At 37.5% G+C, this 18,148-nt stretch overlaps 2 protein-coding genes across 3 annotated transcripts; one reads left to right on the top strand and one right to left on the bottom strand.

The window, feature by feature from the left end:
- LOC123515897 lies at positions 1-2,897 on the bottom strand. 2 transcript variants are annotated; one of them, XM_045274792.1, is made up of 2 exons: positions 2,256-2,897; positions 1-474 (listed from the first exon to the last, which is right to left on the bottom strand). In XM_045274792.1, the coding sequence occupies exons 1-2, from the start codon at positions 2,277-2,279 to the stop codon at positions 142-144; spliced, it is 357 nt and encodes a 118-aa protein (XP_045130727.1). In that variant the 5' UTR covers positions 2,280-2,897; the 3' UTR covers positions 1-141. The 2 variants fall into 2 exon arrangements, with proteins under 2 accessions (XP_045130727.1, XP_045130726.1); XM_045274791.1 differs by having other exon boundaries at positions 2,261-2,834.
- Positions 2,898-3,105: 208 nt separating this feature from the next.
- Positions 3,106-15,890, top strand: LOC123515898 (eukaryotic translation initiation factor 1A, Y-chromosomal-like). The gene is made up of 6 exons (XM_045274793.1): positions 3,106-3,322; positions 6,219-6,313; positions 6,707-6,802; positions 7,419-7,551; positions 10,552-10,655; positions 15,189-15,890. The coding sequence occupies exons 1-6, from the start codon at positions 3,307-3,309 to the stop codon at positions 15,192-15,194; spliced, it is 450 nt and encodes a 149-aa protein (XP_045130728.1). The 5' UTR covers positions 3,106-3,306; the 3' UTR covers positions 15,195-15,890.
- The last annotated feature ends 2,258 nt before the right edge of the window (positions 15,891-18,148 follow it).

The following is an 18,148-nucleotide window of genomic DNA, read 5'->3' on the forward strand; positions in this document are numbered from 1 at the left end:
TACTTAACATATCTCCATTTATTTTTCCATTGAACACTAGGTATCTTAATAACTAGCACTATTATTTCCACCATCATAGTTGAAAGTGTTGAAAGCTCCGACAGCAGAAGAATATCCATAAGTTTGATTAGTTGTCGAATTCTATGAATAAGGCGATGGCACGGGAGTTGTAGAGTACTTTCCAGTGCCAAGGATTGCGTCATACAATAGCACTAAAATCCTTGTGTGTTCGTCTTTGATTCTGCGTAATTTCGTTGCTACTGCAATACCAAAAATATCATAATCATCTTGCTTCTTTGATTGCACCTGCTTATTCACGTTTTCCATAATGGACAAAGCATGATCAATTCTTGGGTCCTCATTTTCAGCACGACGTTTTCTCACTTTATTAGGAGGCTTTAATTTGTCAATTGGACTTTCTTGAGGTGTTTCTTCAGTTTCACTCTCCCCTTCTTCAAGCATGTCTTCTGACATCTGTTGAAAGACAAGTATAAGCAATATTACTTTTTCCCGGCCAGGACATGTAAAAATACAATAAAATTAGTAATAACATCCATCCTATGCTAATACTACATAGTTTATATTTTTCTCTTTAATACCGATGCATTTGATCTCTTATAATATGAACAGCAGCGTCCCAACGGTCCACTTGTAATCTATAATACCCGATTAACTTTTCCAAAGTTCACGGATATATGAGTCAAAAAACGAAAATGCTAATTTTTTGGTTTACCAAAAATATTTTTGATACAATAAATCTAGGAACTGAACTTCTCTTTATTTTGCTATCACAAATGCTAGACTTTTTTTACTCATACATCCATGAACTTGGGAAAAGTTAATCTCTATGGAGACTATTAAGGACAGAAAAATTATCCGCTCAATAGCCTTAAATATATCGACCAGAATGTTATTTTCAAAAATAGAATAGTTTTATTATTTGGCTTGATACTGTAATTTATACAAAATTTTATGTATCAGAACAGTAACTGTATTAATATAATAAAATATTTTCAGATTCCAAGTACCCCGGAAGAATGGAACACGGTGGCAAGTGAATTTAATCGTTTGTGGAATTTCCCTTATTGCATGGGGGCAATGGATGGGAAACATGTGCTTCAAGCTCCGGCCCACACATGGAGTGACTTTTTCAACTACAAAGGACAATTCAGCATTGTGCTGCTAGCAATGGTTGATGCTAAATGCATGTTTAGATACGTGGATATTGGATGTAAAGGAAGGATATCAGATGGTGGTGTCTTTAAAAACACTCCTTTATATGTTAATCTACAACAGGGAAACTTGAATTTACCAAATCCTTATGCCTTACCAGGAAGAAATAAAGCTATTCAACCTGTGATAGTTGCAGATGATGCTTTCGCATTAGATGTCAATGTACTAAAACCTTACCCTGGTCAACATGACAAAGGATCAAAGGAAAGAGTATTTAATTATCGTCTAAGCAGAGCGAGACGGATAGTTGAAAATGCATTCGGCATTTTATCTGCAGTGTTTCGTGTGCTTAGAAAACCTATTCTCATAGCTCCTGAAAAAGCACAACAGATAACACTGACGTGTTGCTACTTGCATAATTTTTTAATGAAAAAAAAGTCCTCTTCACAACTGTATTCTCCAAATGGTTTTTTGGATACTGAAAATGCAGATACTCATTACATTGTACCTGGAGCTTGGCGCCAGGATGCACCCAATGAAAATTTCTTACCCTTAGAACATGTCGGAAGAAGACCATCCGGAAGTGCAATAGCAGTCAGAGAAGAGTTTACAGAATATTTTGTGACGGACATCGGAATGGTTCCATGGCAAGAAGAAATAGCTTAATAATTCGTTAGCACTAAACAGGGTTGGGAAAATACTCCAGTTTTATTTAGTGAAATTGGGTTTATTGGGTAAAATTGGGTTTATTGGGTAAAATTGGGGTTTATTGGATAAAAAAGGGTTTTAATGGGTAAAATGTTTTTTTTTTTGAGTGGGTTTATTATTGCCAACTTTGGCACTAAATGATTATACTTAACAATAAAACAGTTACAAAAATTCTTGTATTCAATATAGCCTAGTCACGATACGAACATGAATCATGTCAGGCACAAGTCTATATTCAACTTTTTAGCTGAAAGAAAACTCATGAATTAATATTAGTATTTGGTATTAGGTCACAATGTATTTTACGTATCTATTAAAAAGTATTTGACATAAATGTATTAGTAAAATGCAAACACTACCTACATGGATATTACCTTACCTGCTGATTGCTTTGCCATTCTGTGTTGACACTGACGTTTGGACAGTCTCTTCCATGAATGAAAGCGAGATGTTCAAATGCAAACCACTTTGGTTTATAGATATCTCCTATGCCAGAACCTGAAGCTTTAGAATCTGCAATTTTCTTGCGCTCTCTGCGGAACTGAGCAAGAATGATCTTCCATTTCCGCATGACTTCAGTTGAATCACAATTAAATTCTTCACCCAATTCCTTAGTTGCATCATGTTTTTTTGTTCTTGTTTTTGTAATCCATGTTTGAAGTGTCCCAGAGCACTGGGCGCGTTTCAATGGCCTGAATAAACTGTATGATTTTGTCATTTGTCCACTCCATTGTGCGCGAACACACCGATGTTTTCCCACCTGTAGCGGTAGCAAGACTGAGTGCGCACACAAAATAATCCTGTATGTTAGAGCGTGTACACTGAAAAGTTGAGTACGCGCACGCATGTTCGCAGCTGTGCGCGCACTTTTCTCAAATGTTCGCGTACAATTTGTTGCTGTTCGCTTGTCCGTTTCCACCGGCACATACATTTGTTCTGTACAGTGTGCAGCACAGTGCCGCATTGTGCTGCACACCGGTGGAATGGCACCTTAAGGTTTCTATTAAGACAAAGACTAAGCCAAACCGAACAAAATCGTCTTTCTGATACATACATTTCAACCTGCATGATTTATTTACGTAAAAGAATAAAATTATCTAATATATTAATATAATAGATATTTTGACATCTTCAGTTTTAAAATGTTATCAAGTGTATGTCAGTGATTGCATGTTTTTGCGCAATAAGACAAACGACAGTCTAAATTCATTTCATATAAAAGAAAGTAGTATTCTTTTGAAACATTATCTTTATAAAGCAAAAAGTATTGGAAAAATAACTGTTAAAATTTATATGCTTGTAATAATATTATTAATTAAGTTGTCGTTTGACGTCCTTCATCAAGGCAGAAGCAGCGGCTGATGTGTGGCCCGTGTGTGATCCAATCTTCGACCTGTACGCTGCCTTCCCCGCACACACACCACCATGCCCAAGAATAAAGGTGGGTACAGTAGGGCGGCGCGGCATTCTGGGTCGGGCAGGCTAGGGCCTAAAATAGCCAGAAAAAGCAGTACCAGGGAAACCACTGAGGAAAGTTTTTTTTCCCTTGTGTTTTCTATTTTCCAGGCGGTAACATTGTGGTGGTAAGGTTGTGTGACTTTGTTTCCCGCCTAGCTGTGTTGTGGCTTGCTGGTGCCGTGTTGTGTAGCCCATGCCTGGCCTAAGAGGATGGCCAAAAGGATTGAGAGAAAAAGAATAATACTCCAGAGGGAGAGAAGGGGTGTTAATATATCCCATTTACTATATGTGCAGAAATAATTCCACAACAATTATCGGTTTTATTTAAGTAAACTGCTGCACCCTTGAAATCATTAGTTTTCATTTCAATGAAAATTGTTGTTAAACTGCATAATAAGATCTTCCTCACTTTCCCCACCTCCCCCATACCCAAGTTTGGGAACTTGTCGGGAAAGTTGGCTTTTTGAATGGGGAAAGCCAAAGTAGACAAAATTTAGCCATTTCCCGCCTCTAAAAATATATAAAATAAGAGGCTATATTTAGCAGAATTGGAGAAATGTCCCAAAAATATTGATGAAATCTAACTTGAACTAACTTGATTTATCTTTAAGCTAACCTAACATAACTGAGCGGCATGGGACGGAGACCCACCTCTGGTCAGTTACAAATCTATAATAGACGGAAGAAGGGTGCTAGATTAGTACCTACTTACCTATATGTAGTAACACATGGCAGAGAGGTAAGAGATGAAGTGTAATGCTTGGGATGGGTGCTATTACTGTTTGGGTATAAAATTCTACCAAGCCAAAGTTGCAATCAGACCAGTCATCTTCCATTATGGGTGCAGTATAGGAAATAAGGTATTATTTTACTCGTACACCAACAGCAACATGGCTTTTGTTATTCTTGTCATCTTATAGAGCTTTTTCATTTTGAGTAATTTTAACCCATACATACCCGGTGCAAATTGTTTATAATGTTAAAAAATTTACCACTTTTTGGGGAGAGCGAGTGACACCCGCCCGTGTGATGGACTGATAGACATTGAGGAACGCCATTATGTGTGTGCATATTGTCAAATTATTTGTACATGAAATGAATGGCGATGATTGGTTCTTTTGTTGCAGCCACTGACCAATGAAAATAATACTGAAGAAATCTAGACAATCAGAACAGTTTGTGGAGAGAAGTAACCCTATTTGAATTCAGTCTGGAAGATGTCTGCCTGGGCAGGGTGTTGCCTCGATCATATCAATTGTGTCCCCAGATTTTATGGACAGAAATAATTTCTTAGCTTTGCCAGGCAGGTTAGGCTTGTTTGCTTTGGTTAGATCCATTTGATTTTAGATAAAGTTAATTTTGTTCTGAAGATTATGTATCATTGGTGCGTATCGCCTCAACTAGGTTACGTTAGCTAGGTTAGATTAGTGCAGATTCATTCAGAACAGTCAAAATATTCCAGAGAAAGAAATGGTTCGTTTTACTGCAAAATTGTTTCCATAAGAGGCGGGGGCGGGAGGTAATAAGAAAAAAAAAATTCAGATTTGCGACAGAAATGAAGTTCATATGCATTCAAAACACATTAAAATCTACCAGAAAAAATTGATTTAATCCAGAATTGACCTGTTGGTGTAATAGTAAAGATTTACGGGAAATAAGATGGATGAATGGGTAAATGAAATATATCTAACTACAATTGATACTAGTGCATTTATACTTAGGCACATGCCTACATCATAAAGGATGTTCCAAGAATAAGTCTTAAAGAAATTAGTCAGTTCAAGTTTCAGAGAGCTTTCCTGAGTGAACATTATACTACTGCACATTGAAATTTTCACTGACATAGTACAGTAAGTATCCTACCTAAGGACATAGGTGTGGTGTGCATAAGGTACAAGGCCTAATTCTGCAGGTTTTTTCTGTATATTATAATAATTTTTTTTTTTTATTGTGTAAGGAGAAAATGCCACGGGTAACAAAAATAATTAAGCAAAAAGATCCATTTAGATACCAGTCCCCAAGCTTGGCTGAACTGAAATGGTGCTGGATCATGGGGGAAAAAAAATGTAGATCAACAAAATGGTAAAAATTGATAACTCCTTCTTTTGCCAAAAAATGGTACAGTAAGCCCCCGAATTTAGCGAAATCCAGCTTAGCGAAACCCTTATTTAGCGACTGTCTGGAAAAAAGCCAAGCCCTCAAGTTTAGCGATTTTCTCTCATGTTTAGCGAATGTACCGCGCTACACTGTCCCGCCTCCCGCTCGCTCTGAGCCTCCCGCTCGTTCTGAGCCAATCGCGTGTCTGTTTGGCCGTGACGTCAGCCCCACAGTGCCTCCGACATTCCCGCTTGACACTTGAGCTATTGTGTGTGTTAATCCAGCATGTCAACTAATTTTTTGTGCTCCCATCCTTGCTGTTTAGCGAGTTTCGCTATCACCATGGCCTCCACTAGTGGTTTGGGGGTGCTGATTCTCGTGAAGGTGGCGATGTTGCAGCTGTAAATTGGGACTCGAAATGGGGACTTTGGGCAGATGAAATACTGATTGGTATTTTTCCCTATTTAAAGTAGTATTCAAATTTGGCGAAATTCCAATTTAGCGATGGTTTCGGCAGACTAATAGGATCACTGAATGTGGGGGCTTACTGTACTTTATCTCTAGATTTTTTTAGGAAATGCAAAAAAAATTATTTTGGTGTGCCACACCAACTAAAGTATATACTAAAACTCTCTCTCTCTCTCTCTCTCTCTCTCTCTCTCTCTCTCTCTCTCTCTCTCTCTCTCTCTCTCTCTCTCTCTCTCAGCTACAAATCATAAGTGATGCTTGATCCGTACTTATTATTTTTGTGTATTTGATTTGTCATTATCTGCTTTCCTCAGGAAAGGGAGGAAAGAACCGCAGGAGAGGAAAGAATGAAAATGAAGCTGAGAAGAGGGAGTTGATCTTTAAGGAGGAAGGTCAAGAATATGCCCAGGTAAGACTTATTTTGTATGTAAAGGCTATGACTACATTGTTAATGAATTGAGATATTTAGATATTCCATGTAGACGCAACCCTCTGTTATCGTGTTTAATTGGTGAAATTGCAATAGCCGAAGTGAAGAACCTTTGGCGATAATTGAAATTGATACTAGGACCTCCAAACTGTCCTTTTTTTCTTACTTTTTGCCCAGTTTTTATACCATTTAATAGTATAAGAATTTGGTTTTTGGTGCTTATCATGTGTAGGAACAATTCTTTTTTTCTTTGTAGTCTTTCTTCTCAGTGTTTGTAGCTCATGATTTGTCTTCTTTTGTAATTTGAATGATTTTAGTCAATTTAGTGTTCCTTTTCATATAAGGCTGATTGTAAGATCTTCTATATTTCAGGTGACAAAGATGCTCGGAAACGGAAGACTGGAAGCTCTTTGTTTCACTGATGGCATGAAACGTTTGTGTCACATTCGAGGAAAATTACGTAAAAAGGTAAGCTTGATAAGAAGACAGCATTAATTCTGTTTATTAGTTTAGAGTTGTATCATGAATTTAGATCAATATATATATATATATATATATATATATATATATATATATATATATATATATATATATATATAAAACTAATAGGAATATAGAAATGAAATATTGCTTTTTCAGTTTTCTGTTTCATCACCTCTCAAATTTGCTTGGCTTTTGTCTATAAAACAAAAACAAAACACACACACACATGCACACACACACACACACACACGCACACACACACACACGCACACACACACACACACACACACACACACACACACACACACACACACACACACACACACACACACACACTTCCTTCACATTTGGTCTCTGAAGGAAGAGGACTATCTTCACTTTTTACTCTGTTGAGATAATTTATTTGTTATTTGTTGTACTTATGTTCTTATAGTATCAGGATCTTACATCAAAACTATTGTCATAACTTTGCTGTACCATGATAGACCTGTTTCCTTTCCCACATCTGACCGGCCGTGATCTGATATAAGAGGGATAAGGGTATGGAGAGCAAAATTGTAAATTTGTAGATCTTAACGTTTTACTTTTGTGTATGTCCTAGGTATGGATCAACCAGGGAGACATTATTCTTCTAGGCCTTCGAGACTATCAAGATAAGAAGGCTGATGTTATCCTGAAGTATAATGCAGATGAAGCACGCAATTTGAAATCCTATGGAGAAATCCCAGAATCGGGTAAAGTATCTCTGAGATATCTACGACTTTGTTACATTATAAAAGATACGCCCTTTGTTTTCTCATCTTGTGTGTGCTAGTGTATTTACTTATACCTTTTTGCTCATCAGTTATGGAAAACACTTTCTTGTGAATAGCCTTTTAAACAGCTTTAGTTAATATAATTTACAAGATGTATTTATGAAATCATGAGTGATTACAGAATCCACTATTATATGATGACACAATATTGGTCTCCTTTGTACAAGAGAGAATGACAATTGTTAAGTCCTATATGACTTAACCTTTTTCAATACAATGACATCTACTTTGGTGTCATGATGTGCCAGTAGCTTATGCAATGATGCCCATATAAGAGTCATATTTACATTCTGCTGGGTTGCTGTCATGGATCTTATTAAAAACTCTGTATATTGTCCTTGAGGTTGTGTTGCTCTTCCCACCATCCCTGTTTCCTCCAATTGAGCTATACCATGCTCTGTTTTCTGTCCAGAATGAGCAAGTCTCATTGGCGTAGCCTACATGACTTTTTCCCCTTATGGACCCTCCCCTGACCTCCTTATCTCTCTAACCATCTTATTCTATACCCATACATCAGGGATGACTACAGTTCTTTCCTTCACCTTTTACCATTTTCTCTCTCTCTCTCTCTCTCTCTCTCTCTCTCTCTCTCTCTCTCTCTCTCTCTCTCTCTCTCTCTCTCTCTCTCTCTCTCTCTCTCTCTCTCTCTCTCTCTCTCCAAACTATCTCCTTTTTTTTTTTTGTTATGGAGAGATAATTATATTTTTGTATCAAATTAGATGTAGCCACTCATGGGTTGTATGTAAGCAACCTGCATTTTTTAAGCATCTGGTGTGAAGTGGTTGACTGTAATGTATTGCTTGTATATATGTGTATGAAGATGCTTTATCTGGGCTGTTTGCCATATACGTACCTTTATGTAAAATAAGGATAATATGATATTTTAGTTAATTTATATGGCAGATTTACAGATGGAAGTTCATGTTACAGTGTGGAGGAGGTAGCAGACACCTACCAAAACATTAACTTACTCCCAGTGAGATCTAATAGCACTAGTTCAGGAGGTGCTGTGAACCTCCCATTAAAGCTAGTTGTGATCTCGCTGAATTTTTCCCTTTGTGTCTCACAACTCAAGGGGGTAGTCACAGCCTACCCTCCAAAGACAGCTCTCCTTCTTCACACAAAACTACATGCACTTACCACACATACGCCCTTCACTTGAAAATAAAAATGAAAAAGAAAAATGGGACCCTATAATAATGTCCCCTTCTGGGGAGGGGACCAAAAATGTCCCCAGGTCGGACACCTTTTTTGATAACAACCCCAAATGCCTTGACACCTCCCTCAACTTTTTCTACATTAACTTCTGCAACATTCGTGGTCTCAGATCTAATTTTCAATCTGTAGAACACCACCTCTCCTCTACTAAAACTCATCTTCTTTTCCTCACCGAAACACAGCTGTCTGAGGCAACTGACTAGCCCCTTCTCTGTTCCCTCCTACTTTCTCTATTCGCATTTTCATTCCAAAGCTGGATGTTGCGTCTGTGTGTGCAACGACGTAACTTGCTCTCGTGCCCACGCTCTTGAGTCTTCCGAATTTTCCACCATCTGGCTTTGACTTAGTCACTTTCAAACTAAATTCATTTGTGCTGTTTATCTCTCCCCTAACTCTTCTGACTATAGTAAATTCTTTGACTTCCTAAGTGCTGAACGCATAACAGAGGTGATAGTGTCCGGCATGGAGGTGTACATTCCTCATTCTTCATCAACCTAAACCTTCTAAACCTTGGTTTAACTCAGCCTGTTCTCGTGCTATACATGGTAGAGAGGTTGCCCACAAAAGGTACTTGAGCCTTCCATCTCCTGAATCTCATGCACTTTATATCTCTGCCTGGAATCATGCCAAGTCTGTTCTTCAACTTGCCAAACACTCCTTCATAAATAGAAAATGTCAAAATCTTTCAAACTCAAACTCCCCTCGAGACTTCTGGCATCTAGCCAAAAACATCTCAAATAACTTCACTTCTTCATCTTTCCCTCCTTTATTTCATCCTGATGGCACCACTGCCATCTCTTCTGTCTCTAAAGCTGAACTCTTCTCTCAAACCTTTGCTCACAACTCCACCTTGGATGATTCTGGGCTTGTCCTCCTCTCCTCCTCCCTCTGACTATTTCATGTCTACAATTAAAATTCTTCGTAATGATGTTTTCCATGCCCTCGCTGGCCTAAACCCTCGGAAGGCTTATGGACCTGATGGGGTCTCTCCTATTGTTCTCAAGAACTGTGCTTCAGTGCTTGCACCTTGCCTGGCCAAACTCTTCCAACTTTGTCTATCGACTTCTACCTTTCCTTCCTGCTGGAAGTTTGCCTACATTCAGCCTGTTCCTAAAAAGGGTGACCGTTCTAACCCCTCAAACTACCGTCCTATAGCTTTAATCTCTTGCTTGTCAAAAATTTTTGAATCTATCCTGAATAGGAAGATTCTCAAACATCTGTCACTTCACAATCTTCTGTCTGATCGCCAGTATGGCTTCCGTCAAGGTCGCTCTACTGGTGATCATCTGGCTTTCCTTACTGAGTCTTGGTCATCCTCTTTTAGAGATTTCGGTGAAACTTTTGCTGTAGCGTTAGACATATCAAAGGGTTTTGATAAGAGTGGCACAAAGCTTTGATTTCAAAACTGTCCTCCTACGGCTTCTATCCTTCTATCTGCAACTTTATCTCATGTTTCCTTTCCGACTGCTCTATTGCTGCTGTGGTAGACGGCCACTGTTCTCCTAAATCTATTAATAGTGGTGTTCTGATCTGGCAGGATGATGAGCAACACCCAATGGGTCTGTACAATTTAGTTTTACTATAGATATATGACAGTCAGGCAACCCCTTATGTATTTTTTATTCAGAGTTAAGGTGTGTGTCTGTGTGATTTGTTTCCCTCTCTAACAATGACTAACTTTTGTACTGTTGCCATCCACAGTTAAGGTCAATGAGAATGCTACCTTCGTTGAGGATGGCATGGATGATGATATTGAATTTGACGAATATTCGGAAGAGGAGGAAGATGTTGCTGACATTGATGCGGTGAGTGACTGAATAGAACACACACACACACACACACACACACACACACACACACACACACACACACACACACACACACACACACACACACACAGCATAGTGTAGTGGTTAGCATGCTCGACTCACAATCGAGAGGATCTTGGTTCGAGTCCCGGGAAGCGACGAGGTAAATGGGCAAGCCTCTTAATGTGTGGCCCCTGTTCACCTAGCAGTAAATAGGTATGGGATGTAACTCGAGGGGTTGTGGCCTCACTTTCCCGGTGTGTGGAGTGTGTATTGTGGTTTCAGTCCTACCCGAAGAGCTCTGAGCTCACTCCGTAATGGGGAAGACTGGCTGGGTGACCAGCAGGCGACCATGGTGGTGGTGGTAAATTACAAGTATCTTAACTTTGACATACACTTAAGACTAAGTTAACCAAATAAGATGGATAACTGTCGAGTCCCAGCTTGCGCAAACTTTAAGAATAATCAACCCTGCAAGTATGTTCTAGAATATAGATGACCTGAGCAACTGAACTGTCGTATGTACAGTACTGTTTCAAAGTTTCTGAGAAATAGGTTGATATCGGAAGTCATAAACGTTGAAATTGCAAACTTTGAAACATTACCGTATTTTACGGCTTGGAAGACGCACCCTAATATTTGAAAGAAATTTCTAAGAAAAAAAAAGTCATTCTCATACAAGAACGCATTCACCATATATCCGACCACTGAACACAAAAACATAAGAAGCAAGGAGCCTGCAAGACACTATTGTTTCACCACTCATTACAAATTTGCTGAAGCACTCACCATTAAATTTAAAACTATGTAAATAAAAACACCATAGGTAAATACATATACACAGTGAAACAGTCCATCTCTTCTTGTTTTAGTGGCGGGCGACGGCATATTTTGGACCTGTTGTTTACATTACGGAATCACTTTTCCGATCGCCGAAACCGAACATGTCAGTGCTGCAGTTTGTATTTATTTTATTTTGCAGTCGTGCTTCATAGGCTTTATCAATGTGAATACAATTCACAAGTGGAGTTTTGACTCTTGCTTGAATGAGTAAGCCACTTGGATGCTCTATCAATAAAGGTATAAAGGCACCTGGCATGATGTGTGTGCGTTCGTGTGCATGTATGTGTGTGTTGCAATGAGATGAGGGAGTGGCCCGTTTTCTCCACACGCTGAGTAGGCTGCAGGAAGGATTATGGTATTGTAAATACTTGTAACACCTAAGTACTAAGTTTACATAATATAAACAGCCTAAATTAAATGGTACTTAAGCTAACATCATAATGTAAATGACTCAACATACAAATCCAGGTCGCTATCTGTCAAGTGTCCAAGCTCACTTGAGGTTGGATGCTGCCATACAATACAACATTCATCTTGGAAGATGCACTAGTATTTTTCAGGGTATTTTTTAGGAAAAAAAGTGCGTCTTGTAATCCGTAAAATACGGTATTCATTGAGGAATTTGAAAACCATTGACATCTAATAAAAAATACCCAGTTTTTCATAAACATAATTTTTGCCCTCATTTGTACACATATGAATGTGAATATATATACAGGTAATTCGATTTAAGCGATAGATGCATTCCAAGAGCCATCGCTTATATCAAAATTTGCGTAAAACAAACATGTAATTCTCATAAAAAAACAATGGATAATATGGGGGATGCAGGATGTGGTCTAAAAAAATTCTTACAAAATACTCTATTTATTTGGCTAAATTAACATGTTTTTATTATTTACCATTCTAAATACTAGAAGTGTATTTAAAGTAAAGGGAAAAGCAAGAAATAATAAGAGAAAGCAAAAAATAATTAGGATCTTGTTTATCCGGATTTTGGTTTATCTGGACTGTGTCCAGAAAATAATTTGATAATTTGAGTCTGGAGCATTTTTCAATATCTTAGAACTCTTAATTATTTCTCCCAAGGGTGTTAGGCATAAGTAAGTGGCCCTAGCTGTGACTTAGAAGCTTGAATTGATAAAAATAATTAAAGAAAGGAGCTAGAGTTCAGAATGTTTGTGTTGGACATTGATAAATCAAAAGATAAGTTGGTAGAATATCCTGCCAAATACTATGTGGATGGATCATCAAATAAAAGTGGTAAAGATGCACCAAGAAAAATTGTAAGGAATGGAAAAGCTGCTACATTATGCTGCCATTATGAAGTGGTATGTGCAGCAGGTAGTAAGCTGGCACAGAAATTGATATAGAGAATTTCATGGGGGACCATGGGCAGTTGTGGTGAATCTGCAATCGACAAGGACTTTTAATCCCTTCAACATGATGATGTGTATTTTGTGTCTTCAGAGCGCTCATGACACATCGAATGACGTGCATTTTGCATCGTGGCTGCTTTCTGCTGAGATGGTGTTATTTTATTTCACAAACTCCCACGATGGATGGTGGGAACGACAGTGATTTCACGGTATCCGATTCTGCCACCTCTCCCACGCGCCTTACTTCTTCACTTCAGGTCTCTTGCCATGTTGAGGGGAGACAACTTTTTAATGAGAGTTGTATCAGAACAGGCGACAGGAGAGAGATACAAGGGGCCTGTTTTCTATCGCCAAGGCCGCTGAACCCGATCGGACGCAAGGCCATGTACACCGATGATACCACCTCATTCAACCTGTGATATTTTGGTAACCATAGCATCTAGAGACTTCTGGTTTTTTGCATTGCAAAGAGGAAGCGTTGTTTGTGGGCAGAACACCATTTGTACTCATTCGTTTATTGAATTTCCAAGTGTAATCATTATGTGAATACTGGCTATTTTGTGTGTTTCTCACCAAACCTGTCGAGTTAGCATGAGTGAAGTGCATGTTAAACATACATTTGTACTTACTGAATACTGACGCTGTGACAGAACTTCGTATACATAGTAGGGAGGAGGAATTGGCAAGTTACCCATGCCTTACTATTGGCATGCCACAAGAAGTGGAGTTTCTCTTTCAACACCTTATGTGCATTAAAAACCCTGGTGTTCTCAGAATGATACACAAACAATGGTTTGACTTTACAGTTAATACTACCGTTAGTGCACAAGGCCAAGTCACAGATATGCACACCACGTTCATATTTTGCAATTATCTTGTGTTTTATATCCATTGCGAGACTCTTAATTCTTAAGTTTCTTCTTTTCAGCCTCCTTATTTTTACTCTTGGGACCCATGATCATGAGGTCTTGAGTTCACGAAACTTAGAAAAAATACACACTGCCGAGGAGCACAGACATAAATGCACAAAGGATGAACAATGATACACAATGCGAACTGAATGTTCGAGTGGACGTGGGTAGCTGAGGGATTGCTGCGCCAGCTACCAATGGCTATTCGTATCTTAAAAATATCTTCGTATATCGAGGCATAAATTATATCTCATTCCATGAGGTTGATGGGGTTGCTCCACGCTGATTGGCTAAAAAGCGTTCGCCAAACAAGAGCAAACGCTTTGTAAAGGCGTTTGCTCGTGTTTGTGAAAACTTGCCTCCGTTTGACTCCGTTTGACCCCATCTGCGCCGCTACTGAAAACGCCTTTAGTAATACACTCATCTGCCCTGCTGCCAGGAAGGGGTTAAATACAGGTTTTGCATGTTATTTGATGCCTCATTATTCGATATTTTGATTTTACAATCGTTAGGAATTATGCCCACTCGCTCATTATCCGTTGCCCTTGCTTATTTATTCGATCTTCCACCAAACATTAAAATGTAAACAAAGGCATCCCGTGATCGTAGCGCCACCCACACCGCACTAGCCACCCATCAAAACAATTCCTGCTTGGCTTTCAGTTGTGTTTGCTCTCCCAGACTTCCAGACTGTCTCTACACAGTGCTTGTGATTTGGTTAATTTCACATTTATTGTTGGTTACTGCGAGTGACTTGTGTCCTCAAAGTGGCCTGCAACACTTAAGTGGTGGTGAAGTTAAGGCCAAAAGACCTTAGAAAAGCTTATCCTTGGAAAAGAAACTAGAAATTGTAAAGCATCATGAGAGGGGTGAAGGTGCCAACCAAATTGCCAGGACCATGCAACTGCCCCAGTCCACTGTTTCCATTGTCATTAAGCAAGCCTAGAGTTATTTTTAAGATTAGCTGAATAAAGATGGTCAACTGCCAAGGAGCCCAAGCCCACTTACTCAAGATTTATTGGCTCCTTAAAGATGTTCTAGATGACTTATCTTTGCTGAATATTGTAGTATTTACAGTGAGATAAGAATGATGCATGAGATAAGAATGATGTTCACGTTACACTGGCCATTTCCACATCAGGGAATTGTAGAGAAATTTTCATAAATTAATGACAGGGGTAAAGTTTAATCTGCTGCCATGTGGTACCAATGGTATAAGTACAAACATAAGTTTAAGTGTAAGGATGATTTCAACATCAAACTGTGATTTAAGTTTGAAGTTTAGATGCTCTTAAAAGGTGTTTGTAAGAAAAGATATTCATAATCTTTGAATTAATTATTAATATTCACAATAGTTCAGCATTTGTAATAGCAAAGCTTCATGTTTTATTTTGCAGATATGAGGGTTCTTGAATGGAAGACTATTGCAGTTCTTAGGCTGGAGCAGATGCTCTACTTTGCTGCTTGCCTAAGCATCAAGATTATAAGAGGAATTAAGTCATCTATTTATTAATATCTGAATCTTAGTACATCTGATAGTTACAGTAATTGATAAATAGTAGGAATATAATATTGTATAAAGACAGCTGTTGCTTTTGTGCAGAAATGGCAGTGTTCATAATCATTCTTTGATTTGAAGTACCTTTAGCTCCGTTTTACAGTTTGACATTAGGTTCAATGTTTTACATCCAGCAAATATACTCCAGTAGAAAACTTTGGTAAAGAAGTTTGCATAAATCTATATTTAAGTTTCTTTAATCAATATAATTTTCTACTTTGACAAAAAAATTAGGAAGTGATTAATAAAGATTTTATATAAAGCCTAATCCCTCATTATGGTCTTTCAATAATTCCAAAATGAGAAAATAAGAAAAAAAATGAAGAACCAAAGTTTTTCCATGAATTGATATGATTTGAAAAAATGTCATTCTTAGTCAAAAAAGTATATATAAATATATTTGTGCTCTGATTTGTAAACTTTTAGTACCCATAAGTTGATCACATGTGTAATACCAACAATTGGTTTCAGTTGCCATGTGATGTTTATTTATATGGTTAAGATTTCTATTTGCAATAATAAACAACTAATCCAACTTGAAGACAGTTCTCAGCCTGATGCATATTAATCTCCTATTTGCAAGTGTGTCAGAATTCTTTATGAAAAGATGTATTCTTCTATCACTTTTAAATGCCATTTAATAGACATTCCATTATTGTGAGGTAAATTTTAAATATCTTTGTTAAGTGCAAATTATGCATTCATAATTTAGAATAAAGAACATAATTATTATGTCTATTTCTTCAAAAGTCTTAGTGGAATGTTTGTTAAATTGTGATAAGATTATAGTATAACATTTATCGATGCAAAATGTAACCAAGCTTGGCTATTTCTTGGAATATCTGTGTATTAGTTTGTAGATGAATAGGTATATGATCATAAAAAAAATTCATAAATTTTCAGTTGGGTATAAGCTTGATTTGACAGATGTTTGAGTAATGCTGTCATCATCATCAGCCTCTATGTATTGATACTTTGAAGACTTTCTCCATGTAACGAAAAATATTGTTTTTACTTCTAAGACTTTCTCCAACCATACAACAATTCATCAGTTGTTTAAATCTGAGAAATATCATGTGATGTGAATTTCTCAATGTGGCAGCATTCTTGTCCTCATGTCTTAATTTTGCATCTATAAAATTTGTTTTATATGTTTATGTACATCTCTATTTCATGGTGTAGCTCGTTCTAGAATGTTTTAAAAGATGAGATTCTTGAAAATGTGTTTTCATTATATGTTTACTTCTCTATTTCATGGTAAAACTCATTTTAGAATGGTTTAAAAGATGGCTCAGATTCTTGAGTGTTTTTGTACCCATGAAGTCAAAATGGGTGGATTGTATAGTATTTTTTATGTGTTTGTTTCTATACTTCTTTTTTAACTACTATTTTCATGTGTTTACTTCTGGTTTTAGGTAACTTTTGGTTGGCTGAAAAGATAGTTCACATTGTCTAACATTTTTTATATAACCGTGAAGTTGAAATGGATGAACTTTTCAATGGTTTCAGTAGTGAGAATCTTTCTAATACTTTTTCCATACTTAATTTACATTTAGATATAATACTAATAGGGCTGGAGATGTTTTTATTTTGTGGATATAATATTAAGTTTTATCAAGTCATAAAATATCAAATTTGGTCATGGCTTGATTTTTTTCTACAGGTCATTTTGGGAGTAATTAATTTAGATGAGTCTCTCTCTCTCTCTCTCTCTCTCTCTCTCTCTCTCTCTCTCTCTCTCTCTCTCTCTCTCTCTCTCTCTCTCTCTCTCTCTCTCTCTCTCTCTCTCTCTCTCTCTCTCTCTCTCTCTCTCTGATGACATCACAGCTAATCACTCATGTTATGGGTTCGTCATAGCAACAGGGATTGACTGCTTGAGCTGTTCCTTAATATTTAGTTTGATATAGTGTTTTCTATGTGATTTTCTATGTTTTAAGCCCAGGAATATGTTAGTAGTAATAATGGGAGGTAGAAAAGAGGAGAAATAGAGGAGGAGGAGGAAGGAGAGATGCTTGAATAAAAATATTAGCTTAATTACTCACACTCCTGTGCCATTTTTTAATATTTCATGGCTTTTGGTGTCTTTGGATGTATTGGATACAGTATGTTGTAGGGTGTTTGGATGTACATTGGTTGCTACAAATGTTGGTTAATGTTTACTATTGTTTTTTGTCAGTAGCACATGATACGACTATGTTTTATGGCAATATATTAACTTTATTCACATTTATGATTTTTTTTTTTTTTTTTTTTTTTTTTTTTTTTGTATGTAGAAGGCTTTTATTGGCTTGTAGTGATGCTTTGGAAAATCAACACCCCGCCAGAGATAGTCCTGCGAGCTGTTTTCCTTAGTCTTCCTCCCCTTCTTGTGGCTGTTTACATTAGTAGGGCATTATGGCTGTTGTGGGAATTGTGGTGTGTATAAATCATGTCACAGATGTCCAATGAGGGTCTGCCATGCTGGTAGGTACTTAAATGATGTATCATGGCAAAACCAATCACAGACGTTCTAGTAAACAGTGGTTCCCAACCTTTTGGCACTCGCGACCCCTTACCTAAAAGTCTGAAACCCATGTGACCCCCTACTTAATTTTGTGTTACAGACACATACGCATTCACACAGGCACATTCACTCACAGGCATGCATACATACACCCATAATATCACCAAATGACATTGAACTAATGTAGCACATGTTTTTTGCATTGAAACCAAAAAAAAAATAAGTATAAGAAATTTAATTGAGATAGAATTAATATTATCCCAAGCTACTTCTGGCAAGGCTACGTGACCACCCTG

The sequence above is a fragment of the Portunus trituberculatus genome, chromosome 40, assembly GCF_017591435.1.
Source record: "Portunus trituberculatus isolate SZX2019 chromosome 40, ASM1759143v1, whole genome shotgun sequence".
Lineage (NCBI taxonomy): Eukaryota > Metazoa > Arthropoda > Malacostraca > Decapoda > Portunidae > Portunus > Portunus trituberculatus.

Bases quoted from the DNA above. Each gene is read 5' to 3' on its own strand.
- LOC123515897 (XM_045274791.1), bottom strand. From the start codon at position 2,812: ATGTATGTGCCGGTGGAAACGGACAAGCGAACAGCAACAAATTGTACG. The intron at 475-2,260 runs GTAAGGTAATAT...GTCTTTCAACAG, and splicing joins AATGGCAAAGCAATCAGCAG to ATGTCAGAAGACATGCTTGA.
- LOC123515898 (XM_045274793.1), top strand. The intron at 6,803-7,418 runs GTAAGCTTGATA...TGTATGTCCTAG, and splicing joins GAGGAAAATTACGTAAAAAG to GTATGGATCAACCAGGGAGA. The intron at 7,552-10,551 runs GTAAAGTATCTC...TGCCATCCACAG, and splicing joins TGGAGAAATCCCAGAATCGG to TTAAGGTCAATGAGAATGCT.